Below are 21,847 nucleotides of genomic sequence, written 5' to 3'. Positions count from 1 at the left end.
TCTTATAGGCACGTAGCCTTGGCCTACTGATCAGTGTATGTGTACCAATAATTCATAAAACAAACACAAGTAGCAGAGGTTTATGGTGTTTATTTTGTACACGAAGAACCCCACACACACACACACACACACTTTTAGTCCCTCCTCTTCAAGTGTCTGTATGATGGGAAGGCAAATAAAAGTCTGTTTTTGGCCGCTCAGTGCCAACACCCTCCCTCATTAGCATGGAAACCACAGCTTTAGCAACAAAACAGGAAAATAAAACCAACGGAAGAGAAGACGTAGATATAGACCCAATCTCGGCTACACCCCCCTCCGACATTCACGTCTTGATGGCAGTATCTCTAGATTTATACACCACTCCACGACTCTTCAGCTCACGTACAATGCCTGCAATAGTAAAATACATGAGTTCATTTGCAATGTTACAGGGAATTAGATACAGGAAGCTCAAATATACTTTTCTACTTAAGGGGACACAGTTTAAAATCTGATCTTATTTTATTAAAAGGGACATGAAACCTAAAAATGTACAGTACTTTCAATATTCAGATAGAACATACAATTTTAACAAACTTTCCAATTTACTTCTATCTCATTTGCTTAGTTCTCTTGGCACCCTTTGTTAAAAAGCACACCTAGGTATTCTCATGAGCTGGGAGATAGTTCCTGATTGGTGGTTGCACATATATGTCTCTTCATTGGCTTACCAATGTGTTCAGCTAGCCCCCAGTAGTGCATTGCTGCTCCTTCAACAAAGAATACCAATAGAATGAAGTAAAATGGATAGAAGAAAATTGGAAAGTTATTTAAAAGTATATCCTCTCAGTTTTCAAACCTGACATCAGACCTCCCAAACAGGCCAGAATTTCTGAATATCTGAACTGGAGCACAGGTAAAATAATCAGCTGATTAGTACAGATTATCATAAACCTGCTCTCACCCAAGAAAATCTGGCATGTTAGGGAGGCCTGAGGACAGGTTTGAACGCCAGTGCTCTATCCGAATCATGGGTTTCATGTCCCTTTAAGTAAATTTGCACTACAGATTAGAAAAAAACCCAAAATACCAAATGTTGGATTTTATACCAACTCCATTTCGTGTATACAACTGCTGGCTGATGTGTATACACCATGATTATCAGACAAGTGTGTGCACTGTATGCATTTGCCCTATTAGGTGTTCCATACAGTTTTTTTCAAACCCTTTAAAACACCTCCAAGCACAAGGAGAGAAAAGCAGGAGTATTAGCTCATATGACAAAGCAGACATGGTGCTAGGACCAACATATCAGGAGGTTTAAAGCTTTATCATAGTTTGGCCATATGATGTAACAAAAATACCATTTTTAAATTTAAAGTATATTGCAGTAATGTTTAAAAGGGACACTCAAGTTAAAATTAAACTTTCATTATTCAGATAGAGCAGCAATTTTAAACAACTTCCATTAACAAAAATGTGCACAGTATTTTTATATTTACACACTGAGTCACCAGCTGCTACTGAGCATGTGCAAGAATTCACAGAATAAATGTATATGCATTTGTGATTGGATGATGGCCGTCACATGATGCAGTGGGAGTGAAAATAGACAATACTTTGTATTTGTCAGAAAAAAATAAATCTAATTTGAAGTTCAGACTAAGTTATATTGCATTGTCTTTTCATCATGCAAATCTACTGTATTTACTGATCCTTTAACATTTTGCATATAAGTTCTGGGCAAAATGATTTTGGAGATCTCCATGTCTGCTCTGAAATCAACATCAGTAGCCTTTATATGGTGCAAATCACAGAATTACGTAGATACAATTCTGTAGTTTTAAAATAGATTTGTACCTATGAAGTTGGTTAAAACTGTATGATGTGACTATACAGCATCAGAATATTTTGATATGTCCATTTAAGCAATCATAAGCTTAGATTACAGGAACATTATAGTCATATAGTATCAGTAATTAAGCACTGCAAAAGATCTGCATAGAAAACATGTTTTAGAAAGCTTTGACGTAATAAAAACCCCTTAATATAAAAGATTAATTTATGTGTATTAAAACAACTTTTTGCAGTATACTTTCATTATTCATTTTGCCTCCTATTCCTGTTATATCTCTCTGAAAATTGTGAGTTCCAATTCTGGGACATTGAAGTGCACATTACAGAGCTTGTAAAGGAGTTACTTTTAGTACAAACAGAGTACCGCGAGCACACAAGCGAAGGGGGAATCTATAGAACTGACAGTCACCAGTGTAAGTATGCCTGTTACACCTATATTTGGTACTTTGTCAATCTGTTCTTTCAAAAGAGCTTTTTTTGACCCTGCCATGGATGTTTGATGTTCCAGAGTTAATATCAGTTTGGGGCATTTTTTGGTGTCTATTGATTTTAAAATTGCCTTTTTTTAGGTATTTTTTTTATTAGATTTGATGTATCTTTGTGCACATATACAGGTTTTCATTTTGATAAATATTTGCATAATAAAGGTGTTTTATTAACTATACATGCTTGTTAATTTTAGCTATCACATTTAGTTAAATCCTAGGTCTTTTGTTTTTCGTGTGTTAAGATTTCTTGAGAGTATAGAGGACTCCTAATCTTTCCTAGGTTATCCATTTGCTTAAATCTCAGTGCAAAGCATCTTTCTGTTTTTGTACATTGCAGAGTTTACAAGCCTAACTTTACCTCAACTTTGTCCCTAATTGGCCTCACCAGAGATGATCAGTTAAGGAACTGCAAAACAATGGATATTTTTCTCACACAATTATTGACAAGCTTTGTCTACTCTGGTAACAAGATTAGTTTGGCAAGTCGTGTTGGAGTTTGGCTCTTGAAAAAACAACTGCAGCAAACAAGGTGTTGATGCATTACAAAAAAACAACATTTGCCTACTATATTAAATGTATTGTGAGACTGCATAAAAATCTGTTATGTCCCTTTAAACTATATTTTTATTTTGCGGTCAATGAATAACAACCTTGAAACATCCCATTTACCTGGCATTGATAATGAAATCACTGTGTAGAATGTAGCAGGCTCAATGAGTCCTGCAGAGTCAACGACTGCCTCTTGGGTAGCAGTGAAAGAACCACAATTTACTTAAAGGGACAGTCAAGTAAAAAAAAAACAAAAAACCCTTTCATGATTCAAATAGGGCATGTAATTTTAAACAACTTTCCAATTTACTTTTATCACCAATTTTGCTTTGTTCTTTTGCTATTCTTAGTTGAAAGCTAAACCTAGGTTTATATGCTAATTTCTTAGACCTTGAAGGCCACCTCTAATCTAAATGCATTTTGATAGTGTTTCACCGCTAGAGGGCATTAGTTCATGCGTTTCATATAGATAACATTGAGTTCATGCACGTGAATTTACCATGGAGTCAGCTCCGATTGGCTAAAATGCAAGTCTGTCAAAAGAACTGAAATAAGGGGGCAGTCTGCTGAGGCTTAGATACAAGGTAATTGCAGAGATAAAATGTGTATTATTATAACTGTGTTGGTTATGCAAAACTGAGGAATCAGTAATTAAGGGATTATATCTTTTAAAACAACAAAAATTCTGGTGTTGACTGTCCCTTTAACTAAATTACAGGTAATCGTACACAGAAAGACACTGGACATTTTTTTGCAAAATTAAACATTTTATGTTTATTATCCCTTTAAAAGTCTATTAATGCTGCTCTATAGGACGGAGCTGCAAATGGTTTTACACACTAGAGTTATAACTTTAACCCTTTAAGGACACAGCTTTCTGTTTGCTCAATTATTTTATGACGGAAAAATTCCGTCATATGTCCTTAAGAGGTTAAAAAGACATCAGTTCAGATAAAAAATAACCAATTGCAAAAGAATGTTTGCAAGCAGTTTCCTATTACCTTGTGGCAGTCGCCCTGTGACAGAAACTGCATACACGCCAGGTTTGAAGTTAGCTGATTGGGAAAAACAGAGTAATATTAGCCATGGAAACACAAGTAATATGCAGAAACAGAACAATAGCTCATGAAATAAAAGTTAAGTCTATTTAAATGATTTGTATACACTATAAAAAAGGCAAAGAAAAAAAAATATATATAAAAAGTCAAGTACATTATAAAAATGTGTATTTATTTCAATTTTATATACATAAAGGGAAAAAAAGTGCAGATATGAATGTGCTGTACGGTGAACAAATATTTAAAAACATGAATAACATGATATATTCACTTGTTAATAGAGAAAACTGTAAAAATGTATATCGTGCATAGAAAACAAAATGTTTTAAATATGTTTAACTATTTCTTGCTTGAAACATAGCTGGTTATTTGTATTTTTAAAGTGACAGTGAATTGTGTGGATACAATGTGAGCTTAAAGGGACATGAACCCCAAACTATTTCTTTCATGATTCAGATAAAACATACCATGTTAAACACCTTTCTATTTTACTTCTATTATCAAATGTTCTTTGTTCTCTTGGTTTCAATGATTGAAAAGCAGGAAGGGAAGCTCAGTAGCGTGCGTGTGTCTGGAGCACTCAATGGCAGAACTATTTCTTTTTGATAATAGAAGTGAATTGTAAACTTTTTAAAATTATAGGCTATGACTGAATCACAAAAGAAAATGTTGGGGTTTCATATCCCTTTAAGGACTCGCTAGTTGATAAGTAGAACTTCCACTGCTTTATTGGTAGATGTGATTTACAATCATAAATAGAAAACAATATTTTCTCTTTTCAGTACAGAAACATCCATTTTACAAAACACTACTACTTAGTACTTTTAAATGGAATAAAGAAAAAAAATTGTCTTAAAGTCCTTTTTAAGAGTCACTATTTACAACAGATTAATAAGATGCAGTTCTGACAGCATGCACATCTGGTGACTACTGGACATATTAAAAATGGTTTGTTTTATTTAACCCTTTCACTGCTAAATCAATTTTGAGCCTGCTACTTACATTTAAACCCTATTGTAAGTAATTTCAGTGAGTGACTCACACAAATTATATATTGTTTTTTTCAGCAGGTCTAGCAGATTCACAATCTATTCTTATATTAAAGGGACACTGAACCCAAATTTTTCTTTCGTGATTCAGATAGAGCATGCAATTTTAAGCAACTTTCTCATTTACTCCTGTTATCAATTTTTCTTCGTTCTCTTCCTATCTTTATTTGAAAAAGAAGGCATCTAAGTTTTTTTGGGGTTTCAGAACTCTGGACAGCACTTTTTTATTGGTGGATGAATTCATCCACCAATCAGCAAGGACAACCTAGGTTGTTCACCAAAAATGGGCCGGCATCTAAACTATCTTTATTTGAAAAATCAGGAATGTAAAGCTTAGGAGCCGGATCATTTTTGGTTCAGCACCCTGGGTAGAGCTTGCCGATTGGTGTGTTTAAAGAGACATGAAACGTAAAAATTCTTTCATGATTCAGATAGCACATACAATTTTAAAACAACTTTCTAATTTACTTCTATTATATCATTTGCTTTGCTATCGTAATATCCTTTGTTGAAAAGCATACCTAGTAAGGCTCAGGAGCTAGCTGACGATTGGTGGCTGCAAATATATGCCTTTTCATTGGCTTAATGATTGTGGTCATCTAGCTTCCAGTAGTACATTACTGCTCCTTCAATAAAGGATACCAAGAGAATGAGGCAAAACTAACAATAAAAAAATAAAATCGGAAGCTTGCTTAAAAAAAAAAAAAAAAAAAAAAAAAAAAAAAAAAAGTATGCTCTATCTGAATCATGAAAGGGAAAAAAAATTGGTTTCATATCCCTTTAATAACACAGTCTTGAAGGGTTTGATAGTCTTAAAATGATATGGCCCTTTAACACATACATACAAAACAAACAGAAAAGGGAAAGGGCGCACAGAAAACTGGATCTTGGTGTAGTACGGTCAAATTCCACATAGAACGGCGTGCACCTCTGGAAGACAGCAGGGTTTACTCGTTCGAATTAGGGGAGTCAGACATAGGGATACATCAAAGTCAATTAGATCCAAGAAAGGTGCCTATATAAGGAGGATCAGCTGGGCGGGAGATATATATTCCTCTCTGGATACGATACAAGTGAGATCAAAAACACTGGGACCAATTTTGGAAGACTTCTTTTCCTGGGCTGTGATTAGTCTCCCTGCTATAACTATACCTCATATTGTTTAAAGGGACACTGAACCCATTTTTTTTTCTTTCGTGATTCAGATAGAGCATGCAATTTTAAGCAACTTTCTAATTAACTCCTATTATCAAATTTTCTTTGTTCTCTTGCTATCTTTATTTGAAAAAGAATGCATCAGGTTTTTTTGGTTCAGTACTCTGGACAGCACTTTTTTTATTGGTGGATGAATTTATCCACCAATCAGCAAGAACAACCCAGGTTGTTCACCAAAAATGGGCAGGCATCTTAACTTACATTCTTGCATTTCAAATAAAGATACCAAGAGAAAGAAGAAAAATTGATAATAGGAGTAAATTAGAAAGTTGCTTAAAATTTCATGCTCTATCTGAATCATGAAAGAAATTTTGGGTTTTGTGTCCCTTTAAGGATATAGATAGATATATATATATATATATATATATATATACACACTCTTATTATACATTGTTCTTTGTTCCCTTGGTATCTTTATTTGTGGGCCGGCTTGTAAGCTTACAGTCCTGTTTTTTTTTTTTTCCGAATAAAAATACCAAGAGAAAGAAGAAAAATTGAGAATAGGAGTAAATTAGAAGGTTGCTTAAAATTGCATGCTCTTAATCGTGAAAGAAAAAATTTGGGTTCAGTATCCCATTAACAGTAATAGCAAACTGAAATATATTTGTGCGATTTCTCTCCATCTTGTCTAGATTCAATACATAAGCTTCTGGGCATGGTGCATATGATGGTTTGTGATACACAGGTTCTTAAATAACCACATTTGTATGAGCAGGGGTCGGAAATCTGTTTAAAATTTAGGAGCCAGTATAAATATTTAGGAGTCAGACAGCAGTATTTGTATATAGATATAAGGAGGATAACCCACAAAGTTAGGAGCCAGGGGTAAAATTCTAGGCGCTCGTGGCTCCATAGGTTTGTCGAGCCCTGAAATCCGTTTATATAAATTGGTTTTGTTCCAATGAAAAGATCTAGTCACTGGCTGTGAAAGTGTATAGTTGTACTGGAAAAGGACAACCTTACTCTAAATCTTCTGGTGTTGGGAAGTCATAACTTCTCTCCTTCATGTAACCACAGAGCTACAATATGCCCAATGTAAACCTCTGATGAAGCGCAGGTGTGCCTGTGCCAAACACGTTAGGTTTATCTGTTTGTGACCTACATTCATTTGTTGTCATGTACCAATACATTTTTGACTGTTTGAGCACTTTTTCATTTTTGGAGCAGCCTTTCATTTTTCGCAATAAGAATCTCAAAGCATTTTATCAGAAAACACTGGTACTCAAAGATATTTTTTCCAAGTAGAACCTATAATATGACAAGATTAACATGATCAAGTCACTTTGTAGTCAAGAACTATGTACTTTAACAAGCATAAAGCCACCATCTTCCCAATGCACATGCCTAATTATTATATATGTTCCAAGGAAGTGCGCTCTCACCTAAAGTATCAACTACCAGGGTACAAGCTGAGATTTACAAACCAGATACAGTGACGTTTTCAGGGATCTCAACCTTTCTTAGTCTTAATAAAGGGTGAGATCCCGGAGTTGTCACTGTATCTGTTTTGTGCACAATAAAAGCACTTGAAAAACCCAATGTCTGCCAGCTTTATCTGAAAAAATAAATAAAAAAACATACATGGAAATATCTGGCTCCTTAGAAGGAATTTGTCAAGCCCTGGATTAGAACGATTCATTTCTTGAGTATAATGGCCCTTTAACTTCTTTAAACTGCCCGGGTTTTCATCATCACTATAAAAATTGTTGTACATTGTATTTATAACTAACAAACTCCAGTAGATACACATACTGTTCCTGAGTGACACCTTACTGTATGTACTTAAGAAAGTTACTCACTTATGCGTTGCCACTTGGACACCCAGCTGTCATCAGGGCTCATCATAGACACAATTCTGCAGGAACAATGTACATGTTAGTTAAATACTCTCCACTGAACATGGAAATTTGTGAAAATGACTTGTAAGCAGATCCACACACCAAAAAAAAAAAAAAATTTAACGTGAGGTAATTTTTTTTTCTTTATTATAGAGCACCAACATTGTTTACTGGGTTATAACAAACATTTAGTTATACAAGGGTTTGCTTAGTTATACCATTTAATGATTTATCATGTGATATCACAAAGTGTCTTATAATATACTATATATGGGGGGGGGGGGGAATTAAAAAAAATGTATAAACCATTTTAACCCCTTAACAGCCAGCGATATACCTTACATCGCTGGTCTATCTATGGGGCTTGTTCGAGACTGTGCAATTTCAGGAGGCCTGCAGGAGGGAGGGTATTATAGCTTGGTCTTGATGCTGGTGGCAAGACCCATGCTATTATACGTAAGAAAACTATTTTTGACCAGTGACGTATGGGGGCACCACCATGCTGGAACCTTGATTTCTAATTATCTATCTCTTCTGTTGTAGGAGATATATATATATATATATATATATTTTCATATTCCACAGTAGAGCGCACTCCGATTTTCAAAGACAACTAGCAGGGTGCAAGCAAGCAAAATTAATACCATTCCAAAAAGGCATGCACTCGTTGGATTTGTGCAAAAAGTGCTTTATTGGCACAATAGAAAATCAGTGACGTTTCGGGGATCAATTACCCCTTCATCAGACTAAGTCTGATGAAGGGATGATTGATCCCACGAAACATCACTGATTCTCTCTCTAATATATATATATATATATATATATATATATATATATATATATATATATATATATATATATATATATATATATATATATATATATATATATATATATATATATATATATATATATATATATATATATATATATATATATTTTTTTTTTTTTTATATCAAATGGGCTGATTCTGCAGGGAGAGATCTCATTACTGTATATTTACTCAAAATTTCCCTTATCCCTCTCACTTTACACGCTATAAGACCAATACTCGGGGCCCGATGCTAAAAGGATGGTCACAATAATGCAACGTTATAAAAAGGGGATCCACATCTCAATTCAGAATGCAGGCAAAATGTTCTAAAGGATTACTGTTAGAAGGTAGTCTCACCAAAATGCATTTTGTTACACTTCACTGAGGGGGGTGGGGGTGATGGTTCTCTGCCACTGGGGAAATGTTAATCTGCAGCAAAATGATCCCTTTAGACAGTATTGAACAACAATACCCCTTTTTTACTGTACATGTGTGACCTAAAGAGAATCTTTTGTTACAGTACAATCGGGAAACTTGCACATGAATAAAAAAATCTATATATGTTGGGGTATTGTGGATATATTGCACATGTGTATATAGTGTGTTATATGCACGTATTATAATGTAAAAAAAATATTTTAAGTTTTTTAAGTCAGTTCATTATTTAAATAGACAGTTTAGTTAAAATTTTACTTTTATGATTCAGATAGGGCATGACATTTTAAACAACTTTCCAATTTACTTTTATCATCAAATTTGCTTTGTTCTCTTTGTATTCTTTATTAAAAGCTAAGCCTAGTGAGGCTCATATGCTAATGTCTAAGCTCTTGAAGACCGCCTCTTATCTTAGTGCATTTTGTCAGGTTTTTTTTTTTTTTTTTTTACAGCTAGACAGCGCTAGTTCATGTGTTCCATATAGATAAGTGTGCTCACTCAAGTGGAGTTACCTAGGAGTCAACACTAATTGGCTAAATGCAAGTCTGTCAAAAGAAATTAAATAAGGGGCAGTCTGCAGAGGAGTAAATACAAGGTAATCACAGAGGTAAAAAGAATATTATTGCAAAACTGGGGAATGGGTAATAAAGGGATTATCTATATTTTAAAAACAATAAAAATTCTGGAGTAGACTAACTTTTTGATTTTAACTTTTGTGTTCTTTTCATTTTTACAAACAAGATTTTATGTACGAGATATTAATATACCATTGATGATAGTAGTTGGGCCTTTTTTGTTTTACAATAGTGCTTTTTTTTTAAAAAATAAAAAAAATATTGCACTATGTAAAATGAAGAAGGCGGCTATTTTATCATTTGTATAGAGGCTACAAGTTCACACTGTAATGAACGTGTTTGGTTCTAACACTGCATTCACAATGTACCAAAAGCGTTATAAAAACAGAATTAAAAAGGTATTTGTGAATAAAATGCATCATTAGAAACACAGTAAAGAGGAGAAACATGTACAGTACACTGTCCCTTTAAAGGGACAGTCAAGTCCCCAAAAAAAAAAAAAAACCTCTCATGTTTCAAATAGGGCATGTTATTATAAACAACTTTCCAATTTACTTTTATCACCAATTTTGCTTTGTTCTCTTGGTATTCTTAGTTGAAAGCTAAACCTAGGAATGCTCATATGATCATTTCTAAGCACTTGAAAGTCGCCTCTTATCACATGCTTTTTTATTTGCTTTTCACAACAGGGGAGAGCTAGTTCATGTAAACCATATAAATAACATTGTGATCACGCCCGTGGATTGTGGCAGACACTGCACTAATTGGCTAAAATGAAAATCAATAGATAATAAATAAAATGTCATGTGATCAGGAGGCTGTCAGAAGATGCTTAGATACAAGTTAATTACAGAGGTAAAAAGTATATTAATATAACAGTGTTGGTTATGCAAAACTGGGGAATGGGTAATAAAGGGATTATCTATCTTTTAAGCAATAACAATTATATTGTAGACTGTCCCTTTAATGTAGCTAGTGACAAAGGTGATTAAGTAGTACTGAAAAAAGAAACCTTGATGGATCAGTTGAGATATGACAGGGCAGTGCTTGCACAGGATATGAAGACCAATAGTAATAAAACACAGCAAAAAGATAAAGCAGTGATAACCAGGCCATTTAGAACTTTGATGAGGGTGGTTTAATTTGAGTGATTTAGTCAAAACCCAGATAGTAGAGGGTTAAACAGAAAGCTGATGGAAAGGGGAAGGAGGCTTTTTGGGTGATAGAGTAGGAAGCTGGGTCAAGGAAGTGCATTTTCAAGATAGAGCTTATGAGTGCACATCTGTATGGGTCTAGTACATGTTTATTTCTCATGTTGCAATCCTTGCAAGAGGACAAGCAATAAGAGCTCTCTTTATTGTCCCTGTATAGAGCTAAAATGATTACTTACAAAGAGCTGAGAGAAACTCATGGTTATGTCCGTCTGTAAAGCACCACAGAAATACGTTGCAAAAAGCTCAAGACACCTGGAGAGAAGGCATTCTAATTCTGACTACATTTTGGTGTCAGATAAAATGAGGGAAGTGACTATAAATACACAGTGATACAAAAATGGAGATGACTATACTACCCCTTGAAATATGATATACACTCACTTTCTTCAAAATTCTATAAAACAAAAACAAAAAAAGGAGTTGTAGACCTTAAAGGGCCATAATAATTAAGAAAAAAAAAAAGATCTAATTTGTTAGAGCATGCAATTTTAGAGGGACATGAAAAAAAGATTTTCTTACATGGCTCAGATAGAGCATGTGATTTTAAACAACTTTCCAATTTACTTCTATTATCAAATGTGCTTAATTTTCTTGGCATCCTTTGTTGAAGGAGCAGTATTGCACTACTGGGAGCGAGCTGAACACATCTGGTGAACCAATGACAAAAGCCATTTGTGTGCAGCCACCAATCAGCAGTTAGCTTCCAGTAATGATCAAGTGCCCCAGGGGCCTGAAATGCGCCTGATGCAGAGGGTCTAGGTTCTCTCACTCTGCCTTTTTATTTTTGCTTTTATGGTGCAATGTGTGTCCTCTTTGTTTTTAATCATGTTCTAATAAAGCTGGATGAAGTTTTACCTGCGTCTAAGGGTTTTTGAGTGCCGGGACTTTTTGAAAAGTAGCTCCCAGTAATGCACTGCTGCTCCTGAAATTTTGGGTTTCATGCCCCTTTAACACTAGGGATGCCAAAACTCTTTGTGTTTAACCATCACAAAGGGGTTAATCAAAAGTACTGCTGGGGGCCACAGAGCACTGCTGGTCCCAAGCAGAAACTATTAGTCACCCAATCAGCAGCACGTCAGTTTCTGGAGTTAGAGTTGCAGAGTTGCTAATAATAAAATTACATACATTAGGGTATGTCATTTTTTCATTATTTAAAAAGGACCACTTAATATAGTACAGTTGCTTAATCAACAAATGCTTAAAAGGGACATGAAACCCAATTTATTTATTTTTATAATTAAGGGCATGCAATTGTAAACAACTTTCCAAGTTACTTCAATTATATAATACGCTTAATTCTCTTGAAATCTTTTGTTGAGAACATATCTAAATAGGCTCAGTAGCTGCACATAGATTCCTTGTTTGATTGGCTCACCCATGTACATTGATATTTATTCAACAAAGGATATCAAACGAATGAGGCCATTTAGATAATAGAAGTACATTGGAATGTTGTTTAAAATTGTATGTTTTATCTGAATCATGAAAGAAATATTTTGGGTTTCATGTCCCTTTAATAAAAAGACAATGCAAAAGAACTACTCAATGAACTGGCAATGAAGAGATAAACTACAGAAGACAATAAGAACTGTTACATTTTAATATTTATTTAAAATGTAATTTTAAGGGTTTAACAAAAGTTCTATAAATATGAGGTCTCTTTAAGACGTAAAGAAAAGCTCCCAGAGATATACTTTGTCCTGGAAACTATGGCAGAGTTCTAGAACTCATGTAGCTATAAATTCACTTTTAATGGATGAATAAGTGCTTAATGAGAAGTATTATAGAAAGGACATGTTGGGGGAGGAAGTGAATGATTCTCAAGAAACAATATGAATGCTTCACTATAAAATTCTGCATCCCTTGAGCTATGTACATTATGTTGAAATAGATTTCTCTAATTTCTGTTTCTCTACACAGAATATGAGCTAAACTCATAATGCGCATATTTCACTTGAAACTGCTCACCCTTGAGAATATATAGTTTATATGGCCTTGAAATTACATACGATTCAACATTTTTAAAAAGGGTCAACAAACACTAAGGCTCGATTTATCAAAGGCTTCGCCCCATTACAACTGCAGGTTCTCACAAGAGAACCTGCAGGTTCTCACAAGAGAACCTGCAGTCTGTATTTATCAAGCAGCGGTCATCATACCGCTACTTCACTAACCTCTCCAATCTCCCCGGTCTTGTCCAACCGGGGAGATTGACAGCTCCTGTTCGCGGGTGGCGTAGGACAAGAGGGCAGAATAGCGCTCTTGTGAAATGCTGAATTCTGGCAGAGGCGAGCTGCAGCGAACAGGGGTGCATATATACGCCCCCGATCCACGACTGCTTGATAAATAGAACCCTAAATAGATTTCATGCACCTCCTTTCAATCACATGTGCCACCATTTTGGAACCTAGGTTTAAAGGGACATAAAACCCAAAACTTTTCTTTCATGATTTAGATAGAGCATGCAATTTTAAACAACTTTCCAATTTACTTCTATTTTCTTTGTTTTTGTTGCTATCCTTTATTGAAAAGCAGGAAGGTACGTTCAGGAGTGTGCACGTGTTTGCAGTACTATATGGCAGCAGTTTTGCACCTATGTTAGACATTAGCAAGAACACTAGAAAGCAGCACTATTTCCTGTCATGCTACCTTATCTAGATATCTCTTCAACAAAGAATAACAAAGAGTGAAGCAAATATAACAACAGAAGCAAATCTTAAACTGCATTCTCTATCTGAATCATGAAAAAAATGTGCAGGTTTAATGTCCCTTTGGCTTCAGGTATCTGAGTTGCTGTGCAAATTCATCAGCACTAGAAAGATTTCAATATGGAGGCTCTCATAACTAGAGAGAGGCAGGAAACCTTTTGTTTAATCTCCTTTAGTGTCTATTCTGCTAACAGAGAAATCAATCTTTCTAAACAGCAGACAGTTACTATGTTCTATCTAGAAAGCAATTCTCACAGTAAGGAGGCTATTAGGTTACAAAAAAAAAACTTCAAGAAAAGAGGTTTCATTTTATTTACACTCATTTGCATATCTTGTTATGCCACATTACAGTGCACGTTTGTATTTTTACACATTGAATGTAGTAATGAGGAATAATGAGTATAAGCAGGGTGCGGAAACATACCCATCAAAGGACGAGCTGGTACAGTCATAAACCATTTCACGGTTTCCTTTCATTTGTACGTATGCTTCACAGTTATCGCAGCCATCATACTCAAACTGATCAATGGTCTGTAGGAAGTAAGCAACATAATATTATACATTTTTTAGGTTCAATCCCACTTGCAGACCCCAAAATAGCTAAATAAGCAACATCTAACTACAAAAATACAAAATCACTAACGTGTTTTCCCACTATATTATTGTAATCCTTAGGATCTAAAAAGTCAGATCTTATAAACATCCATGCAGTTATTGTTTAAAGGAAAATATGTTATGGAAAGAATTCAAATCTAATCAATCTGAATCTGATTGTTTTAAATCTGTCTTCTATGAATGTCAGGACATGAATTTATGAGGTATAATTATACTTATAGCGTTGCGGAATGTGTTGGCGCTCTACAAATAACCTATAATACACTTTTAGAGTACCACCTTTAGCATTTTCTTTTCTAAAATGTGATACTTGTTAACAAATTGACACAGCTCTTAAAAAAAAAAAAAAATGTACCTGTAGCTTCTGTTTTTTTTTTTTTTTTTTTATAATGATACATGTATTTATTAGCAAGTCTTCTCTAGCTTTTCAAAATGCATATCTGCCCCCTAAATTTGCTTTATGATAGTTTAACATATTAAATAGGTTTTCTTCTCAACCTTAAAGAGGGACACTAAACCCAAATTTTGCATTTCATGATTCAGATAGAGCATGCAATTTTAAGCAACTTTCTAATTTACTCCTATTATCAATTTTTCTTTGTTCTCTTGCTATCTTTATTTAAAAAGCAGGAATATGATGCATAGGAGCCATCCCATTTTTGGTTGAGAACCTGGGTTATGCTTGCTTATTGGTGGGTAAATGCAAGCCTCCAATAAGCGATATCCATGGTGCTGAACCTAAAATGGGCTGGCTGCTAAGATTTACATTCCTGCTTTTAAAATAAAGATAGCAAGAGAACAAAGAAAAATTGATAATAGGAGTAAATTAGAAAGTTGATTAAAATGTCATGCTCTATCTGAATCATGAAAGAAAAAAAAATTGTGTTCAGTGTCCCTTTAACTGTCACCTTTCTGGTAAGCTTCTCCACTTTCATAAACAGTGGAGCTTTGCTTCATTGTAAAAAAACAAAAAAACAAAACAGTACCAGACAACCAAAGTTTAACCCTTTCATGACTGGGCTAATTCCGATGTAGACAAATTGAAATCACATGATTGTGCAAAAGATTGCGAGATTTCAATTATGGGATCGGGTCGGGGGGGCGTCCCTAAGACGCTAGGAACGCCCTCCAGACCGCGATCAAATCCTGCAAGCCTAGTAGGCTTCAAGACAGCCGTTTGCGATGACGTCGTATTCCGTCATAACGGCTTTAAAGCCCAGTGCCGTTGTGACGGAATACAACGGCATTAAAAAGTGAAAATCAACAAACTTTACTTATAACACATTTTAAAAAAATATATAGTATTTTTTTCTGTAAACTGTCAACAGTTTCCCCAATGATGTATCAATAGAAGCAGTGACATGATAACTTGGATGGCTAGAAACCTTGTACTCGTTCCCTGAGAACTTCCCATAACTGCCTAAAGGCATAGGGTGTAGATCATCTTAGAAGTGAGAACACAAAAGGTAAAATGATAAGGAATGTTTATATAAAAATAGACAAACAGCAAACAACAAAAATATTGTAGATTATAAAGAAGATATCACTCATAAATGTTTCCCTCTGTGTATATTCCCTCAAAGTTACCTTGTCGAAATCTGACCTGTCCTGGAAACTTTGAGACCATTGATTATATTCTTCAAATGCAGATGATTTAGCCAAAAATGGAAACGAGAATACAATATAAAGAACCTCCAACTGCAGTGGAGACACCACATAATGACTGATTATGTGAGGACTTTTTTATATAGGCCTATACATTTAAAATATTGTTTTTTTTCTCTTGTTTTTGAATATGGTTCTGCTTAAAATTGTCCAAAACAAATGGAAATCTGTGAGGTGCATAACTAATCCTTCCAAATAAGTGCTTAGTTAAAAAGAAAAAAAAAAAAAGTGTCAAGAATTAGAACTAAACGGTGAACAGGGAAGATTAGGGGGATCAGACTGTAGTAAATATAAAGGAGGATCTGGATAACCTGAAAAGTGTGAAGTTCTACTAGTGGATCCTTTACACATCACTGTTCTTGGAACATTTATTTCCACTGTTCTTACAAATTTGTATATGATTCAGATTTTTAGAGCATAAATTATCGTGGTGTTTAAATAGTAACAAATGCAACAATTATTTTTTTCACTTAGTTTTGCAAAGTAAAACTAGTTTTGTGCTTACTACGTAGATTTTTTTTAAATTTATTTTTTTACTAGTGAATACCTTGGTGTCATACAAGATTCAATTACATCTACTGAATGAATATGTACTGCGCTATAATATGAATCCAAATGTCTCAACCTATACACGTATTTTGTTACTTGTTTATAAAAAAGCAACACGACAAATTATTGACAAATACTGTAGACAAAAAAATAATGATACATTTGAAAACAATGTAAAGTATTGAATATTTGGTTGAAATTCACACAAAAGTTTGTCATTGCATGGAAACTATACCAAATCTTTATATTTGAAAGAAAAAAAAAAAAGTTGTATGTCCTTAAATATTTTAAATGAATTCCCTGTAATGCTATAGTTATGTTGTAAATATTGCTGGGTGCTCTGATGACAAATTAGTGCCATAAATATAAGCGCATGTGTGTGTCCAAAGCTTACAATGTAGTAACACATATGTAAAACTTGTGTATATTATTAGGTAAGAATCTGCGTGGCTGATAACTTAGATTAAAGGATTGCCAAACTACAAGATCCGTCCATCTGATTTCAGACATCACCTGGTATAATGGTGGCTGCAACAGTATGTATGAGATCACTTGGACATAAATTTAGCATAACGTGGTCTACAGGTGCCAGACAGCCTCAAATGAACATATAGCAGCTAATTGCTTCTATACAGAACTAAAACAGCATGTCGCATAGGCTAAACATACTGCACTTAAAGTTAACCACAATTAGATCACGATCGTTTATTGTATAAATGTTGTTTAAAGCGTATTTATAATGTGGTGTGTGTATATATATTATCACATCGTTATGAAAATTCCATAAGCAACTTGAGGTATCTTCGTTAAATGACTCAAACTATACATTAAACCGGCCAATGGGGACTCCAAAGCATCACACATTATCCCTGAAAGCAACCATTTAATTAAACTACTAAACGCTCCTAATCCCCACATATATTTTGCACAGAGATTTATGTTACGGTACTTCCCTCACCTTCACTAAGGAACATAACAAACATGCTCGTAAGTGCCTCAAATCTTTCGGTACCGTCTCCAAAGCCATTTTTTTTACCGATCAGGAAGTGCGTCACATCAAACAGGAAGTGGTTGTTACGTTGTTTGTAGACTCGTGCTAAAATCGTGCCTATTATGAACGTTCCACTGAATTACTGGTGCGCTTGCGCGACCAAAAGACAGATGGCAGACTGAGAAAATAAAAAAGACAAGTAGTATTATTGTTACCAGACACGCTGATATCATAGATGTGTATGTCTTGTGTAAACAAAATCGTAAAATAACGGCTAGCGCTCTGGTTTACCCTAACGTAGCAAGACTATACTTGTTTATCATCACGCACGGCAAGGGTATTTCTATTTTAGTGTATTTTATTCCATATGGCAGAATCTACCAGCCATTTTGTATATCACTGTTTATTATTAACCGATAAGTCCCTATAAGATAGGGACTTATCATAGCTTCCCACTAAAGTCACATTAAAAAAGTAGCTTTATTGCACAACCACATACAACAAACCTATTTTCCACTGATCGTACGCTTGTTGAATGCGTAAATATTTTAGAATACAAAGTTTAATTACGTGCAGTAAATAAGGTAGTATTTGTGTTTTATTTTATTTTAGTAGAATAAGTGGGGGCTTTTTTGTAACTGATGCATGCTTTGAGGGTTCTATAATGTCCCAGCAACTAAGGGCATTCCTTAAAGAAACACTTTTCCGTTGTGTTCTGGTAAGAGGGCGAACTTTGGAAAACAGCGAACCATGTCACTTCCTGTGACGTTACATCAGCTGTTTAACAAATTTTGTACCTAATGCGCATGCATGCCAGCGTCATCACATACCTGGCCGCATACGTCACTGGTAAAATATTTAGAGCTGTGAAATTCCGGAACTCTTTCTAGAGCGCATGTGTGGGATTTTCTATCACAAATGGTGCGCTCATGGAAAGCTGTTTATTCGGCTCCTCTGCAATATTCGGAACTCTGCCCCCCACTGTAACTACTCCCATTACTACTACTACTACTCTAAAGCTGAGTCTCCGTGCTCGTGCATGACAAAAAGCCTCTCAGTGTTTGTTTAAACATTTGTTGCAGCAGTAAATCTATTGGTTGATTAAAGGGACACTGTACCCAAATTTTTTCTTTTGTGATTCAGATAGAGCATGCCATTTTAAGCAACTTTCTAATTTATTCCTATTATCAAATGTTCTTTATTCTCTTGGTATCTTTATTTGAAATGTAAGAATGTAAGTTTAGATGCCGGCCCATTTTTGGTGAACAACCTAGGTTGTCCTTGCTGATTGTTGGATACATTCATCCACCAATCAAAAACTGCTGTCCAGAGTTCTGAACCAAGAAAAAAAGCTTAGATGCCTTCTTTTTCATATAAAGATAGCAAGAGAAAGAAGAAACATTGATAATAGGAGTAAATTAGAAAGTTGCTTAAAATTGCATGCTCTATCTGAATCACGAAATAAAAATTTTGGGTTCAGTGTCCCTTTAACAAAGAGAACAATGAATTGGCGGAGTTCCGAATATTGCCAAGGAGCCGAATAAACAGCTTTCCATGAACGCACCATTTGTGATACAAAATCCCACACATGCGCTCTAGAAAGGGTTCCGGAATTTCACAGCTCTAAATATTTTAGCAGTGACGTATGGGGCCAGGTATGTGATGACGCTGGCATGCATGCGCATTAGGTCCAAAATTTGTGAAACAGCTGATGTAACGTCACAGGAAGTGACATGGTTCGCTGTTTTCCAAAGTTCCCCCTCTTACCAGAACACCGGATTTGGCCCACATTGGATCATGGTACTTGGAGTTTCAGGGAGATTGCATTCCATTTCCTGGCATCAGGGAGCCGCTATTACAATCATGGAGACTCCCTGAACTTCAGGGAGAGTTGGGATGTCTGCATTAACCCCTTAGTGACCAGGCCATTTTTCAGTGTTCTTACCGTTTGGGATCAGGACTATTTTTACATTTCTGAAGTGTTTGTGTTTAGCTGTAATTATCCTCTTACTAATTTACTGTACCCACACATATATACCATTTTTCTCGCCATTAAATGAACTTTCTAAAGATACCATTATTTCTTTCATGTAATTGGCAAGAGTCAATGAGCTAGTGACGTATGGTATATACAATCCGACCAGGAGGGGCAAAGTTTCCCAAACCTCAAAATGCCTATAAATACACCCCTCAACACACCCACAATTCAGTTTTACAAACTTTGCCTCCTATGGAGGTGGTGAAGTAAGTTTGTGCTAAGATTTCTACGTTGATATGCGCTTCTCAGCATTGTTGAAGCCCGATTCCTCTCAGAGTACAGCAAATGTCAGAGGGACGTGAAGGGAGTATCACTTATTGAATATGATGATTTCCCTAACGGGGGTCTATTTCATAGGTTCTCTGTTATCGGTTGTAGAGATTCATCTCCTACCTCCCTTTTCAGATCGACGATATACTCTCAATTTACCATTACCTCTACTGATAACTGTTTCAGTACTGGTTTGGCTATCTGCTATATGTGGATGGGTGTCTTTTGGTAAGTATGTTTTTTATTACTTAAGGCACCCCAGCTGTGGTTTGGCACTTTATGCATTTATATAAAGTTTTAAATATATGTATTGTACTTATATTTGCCATGAGTCATGTTCATGTATTTCCTTCTGCAGACAGTCAGTTTCATATTTGGGGAAAATAACATTTCTAAGAAAAAAAAATTCTTACCTGGGGTTTAGTCTTTTTTTCAATTAACTACTTTCTTGCAAATTGCGGGCGGTATTAGGCCCGCGGGTGCGCCAAATGCTAGACTTTATTGCGTCATTCTTGGCGCAATAATTTTTTTGGCGCGAAAAATAAGTCTATGACGCAACTTTGTCATTTCAGGCCTTACACACGGTTGCATCATTAGTGACGCAAGTGTGTCATTTCCGGTTATTATTGGCGCCAAAAAAGTTTTCAGTTACGTTGTGCGTCATACTTGGCGCCAAACTTTTTTCATTATTTTAATACCCCATTGATGTTTGCCTCTTGATTTTTTCTCTATCAGAGGGCTACGCTATTTGCATTTTTTCCCATTCCTGAAACTGTCATATAAGGAAATTGATCATTTTGCTTTATATGTTGTATTTTCTTTTACAGTTTTCAAGATGTCTCAATCTGATCCTGCCTTAGAAGTATATGCTTTAACTTTGCTGCCTGACATCGGTTCTACCAAAGCTAAGTGCATTTGTTGTAAGATTGTGGAAATTATTTCTCCGAATGTCATTTGTAATAGTTGTCATGATACACTTTTACATGCAGATAGTGTATCCATCAGTAATAGTACATTGCCAGTTGCAGTTCCTTCAACTTCTAATCTACATGATATACCTATGAATTTTAAAGATTTTGTTTCTGATTCTATCCAGAAGGCTTTGTCTGCATTTCCACCTTCTAATAAACGTAAAAGGTCTTTTAAAACTTCTCATTCAGTTGATGAAATTTCAAATGACCAACAACAAAATAATTTATCCTCCTCTGATGAGGATCTATCTGATACAGAAGATCCTTCCTCAGACATTGACACTGACAAATCTACTTATTTATTTAAAATAGAGTATATGCGTTCTTTATTAAAAGAAGTGTTAATTACTTTGGATATTGAGGTAACCAGCCCTCTTGATGTTAAGTCTAATAAACGTTTAAATGCTGTTTTTAAACCTCCTGTGGTTTCTCCAGGGGTTTTCCTATTTCTGATATGATTTCTAAAGAATGGAATAAGCCAGGTACTTCTTTTATTCCTTCTTCAAGGTTTAAAAAATTGTATCCTTTACCAGCAAATTCTATAGAGTTTTGGGAAAAAATCCCCAAAGTTGATGGGGCTATTTCTACTCTTGCTAAACGTACCACTATTCCTATGGAAGATAGTACTTCCTTTAAGGATCCTTTAGATAGGAAGCTTGAATCTTATCTAAGGAAAGCCTATTTATATTCAGGTCATCTTCTCAGACCTGCAATTTCTTTGGCTGATGTTGCGGCTGCATCAACTTTCTGGTTGGAGAATTTAGCGCAACATGAATTGGATTCTGACATATATAGCATTGTTTGTTTACTACAACATGCTAATCATTTTTATTTGTGAGGCCATTTTTGATATTATCAAAATTGATGTTAGATCCATGTCTTTAGCTATTTTAGCTAGAAGAGCTTTGTGGCTTAAATCTTGGAATGCTGATATGACATCTAAATCTAGATTACTATCTCTTTCTTTCC

The 21,847-nt window shown here is 35.1% G+C and overlaps 1 protein-coding gene across 1 annotated transcript; it reads right to left on the bottom strand.

Moving 5' to 3' along the window:
- Window positions 1-74: 74 nt before the first annotated feature.
- Window positions 75-17,709, bottom strand: SUPT4H1 (SPT4 homolog, DSIF elongation factor subunit). Its single transcript, XM_053704614.1, has 5 exons — window positions 17,567-17,709; window positions 14,204-14,310; window positions 7,995-8,050; window positions 3,875-3,928; window positions 75-390 (listed from the first exon to the last, which is right to left on the bottom strand). The coding sequence occupies exons 1-5, from the start codon at window positions 17,633-17,635 to the stop codon at window positions 323-325; spliced, it is 354 nt and encodes a 117-aa protein (XP_053560589.1). The 5' UTR covers window positions 17,636-17,709; the 3' UTR covers window positions 75-322.
- Between the last annotated feature and the right edge of the window lie 4,138 nt (window positions 17,710-21,847).

Source organism: Bombina bombina, chromosome 3 (assembly GCF_027579735.1).
Source record: "Bombina bombina isolate aBomBom1 chromosome 3, aBomBom1.pri, whole genome shotgun sequence".
Classification (NCBI taxonomy): domain Eukaryota; kingdom Metazoa; phylum Chordata; class Amphibia; order Anura; family Bombinatoridae; genus Bombina; species Bombina bombina.
This window is presented reverse-complemented; position numbering and strand designations above follow the sequence as displayed.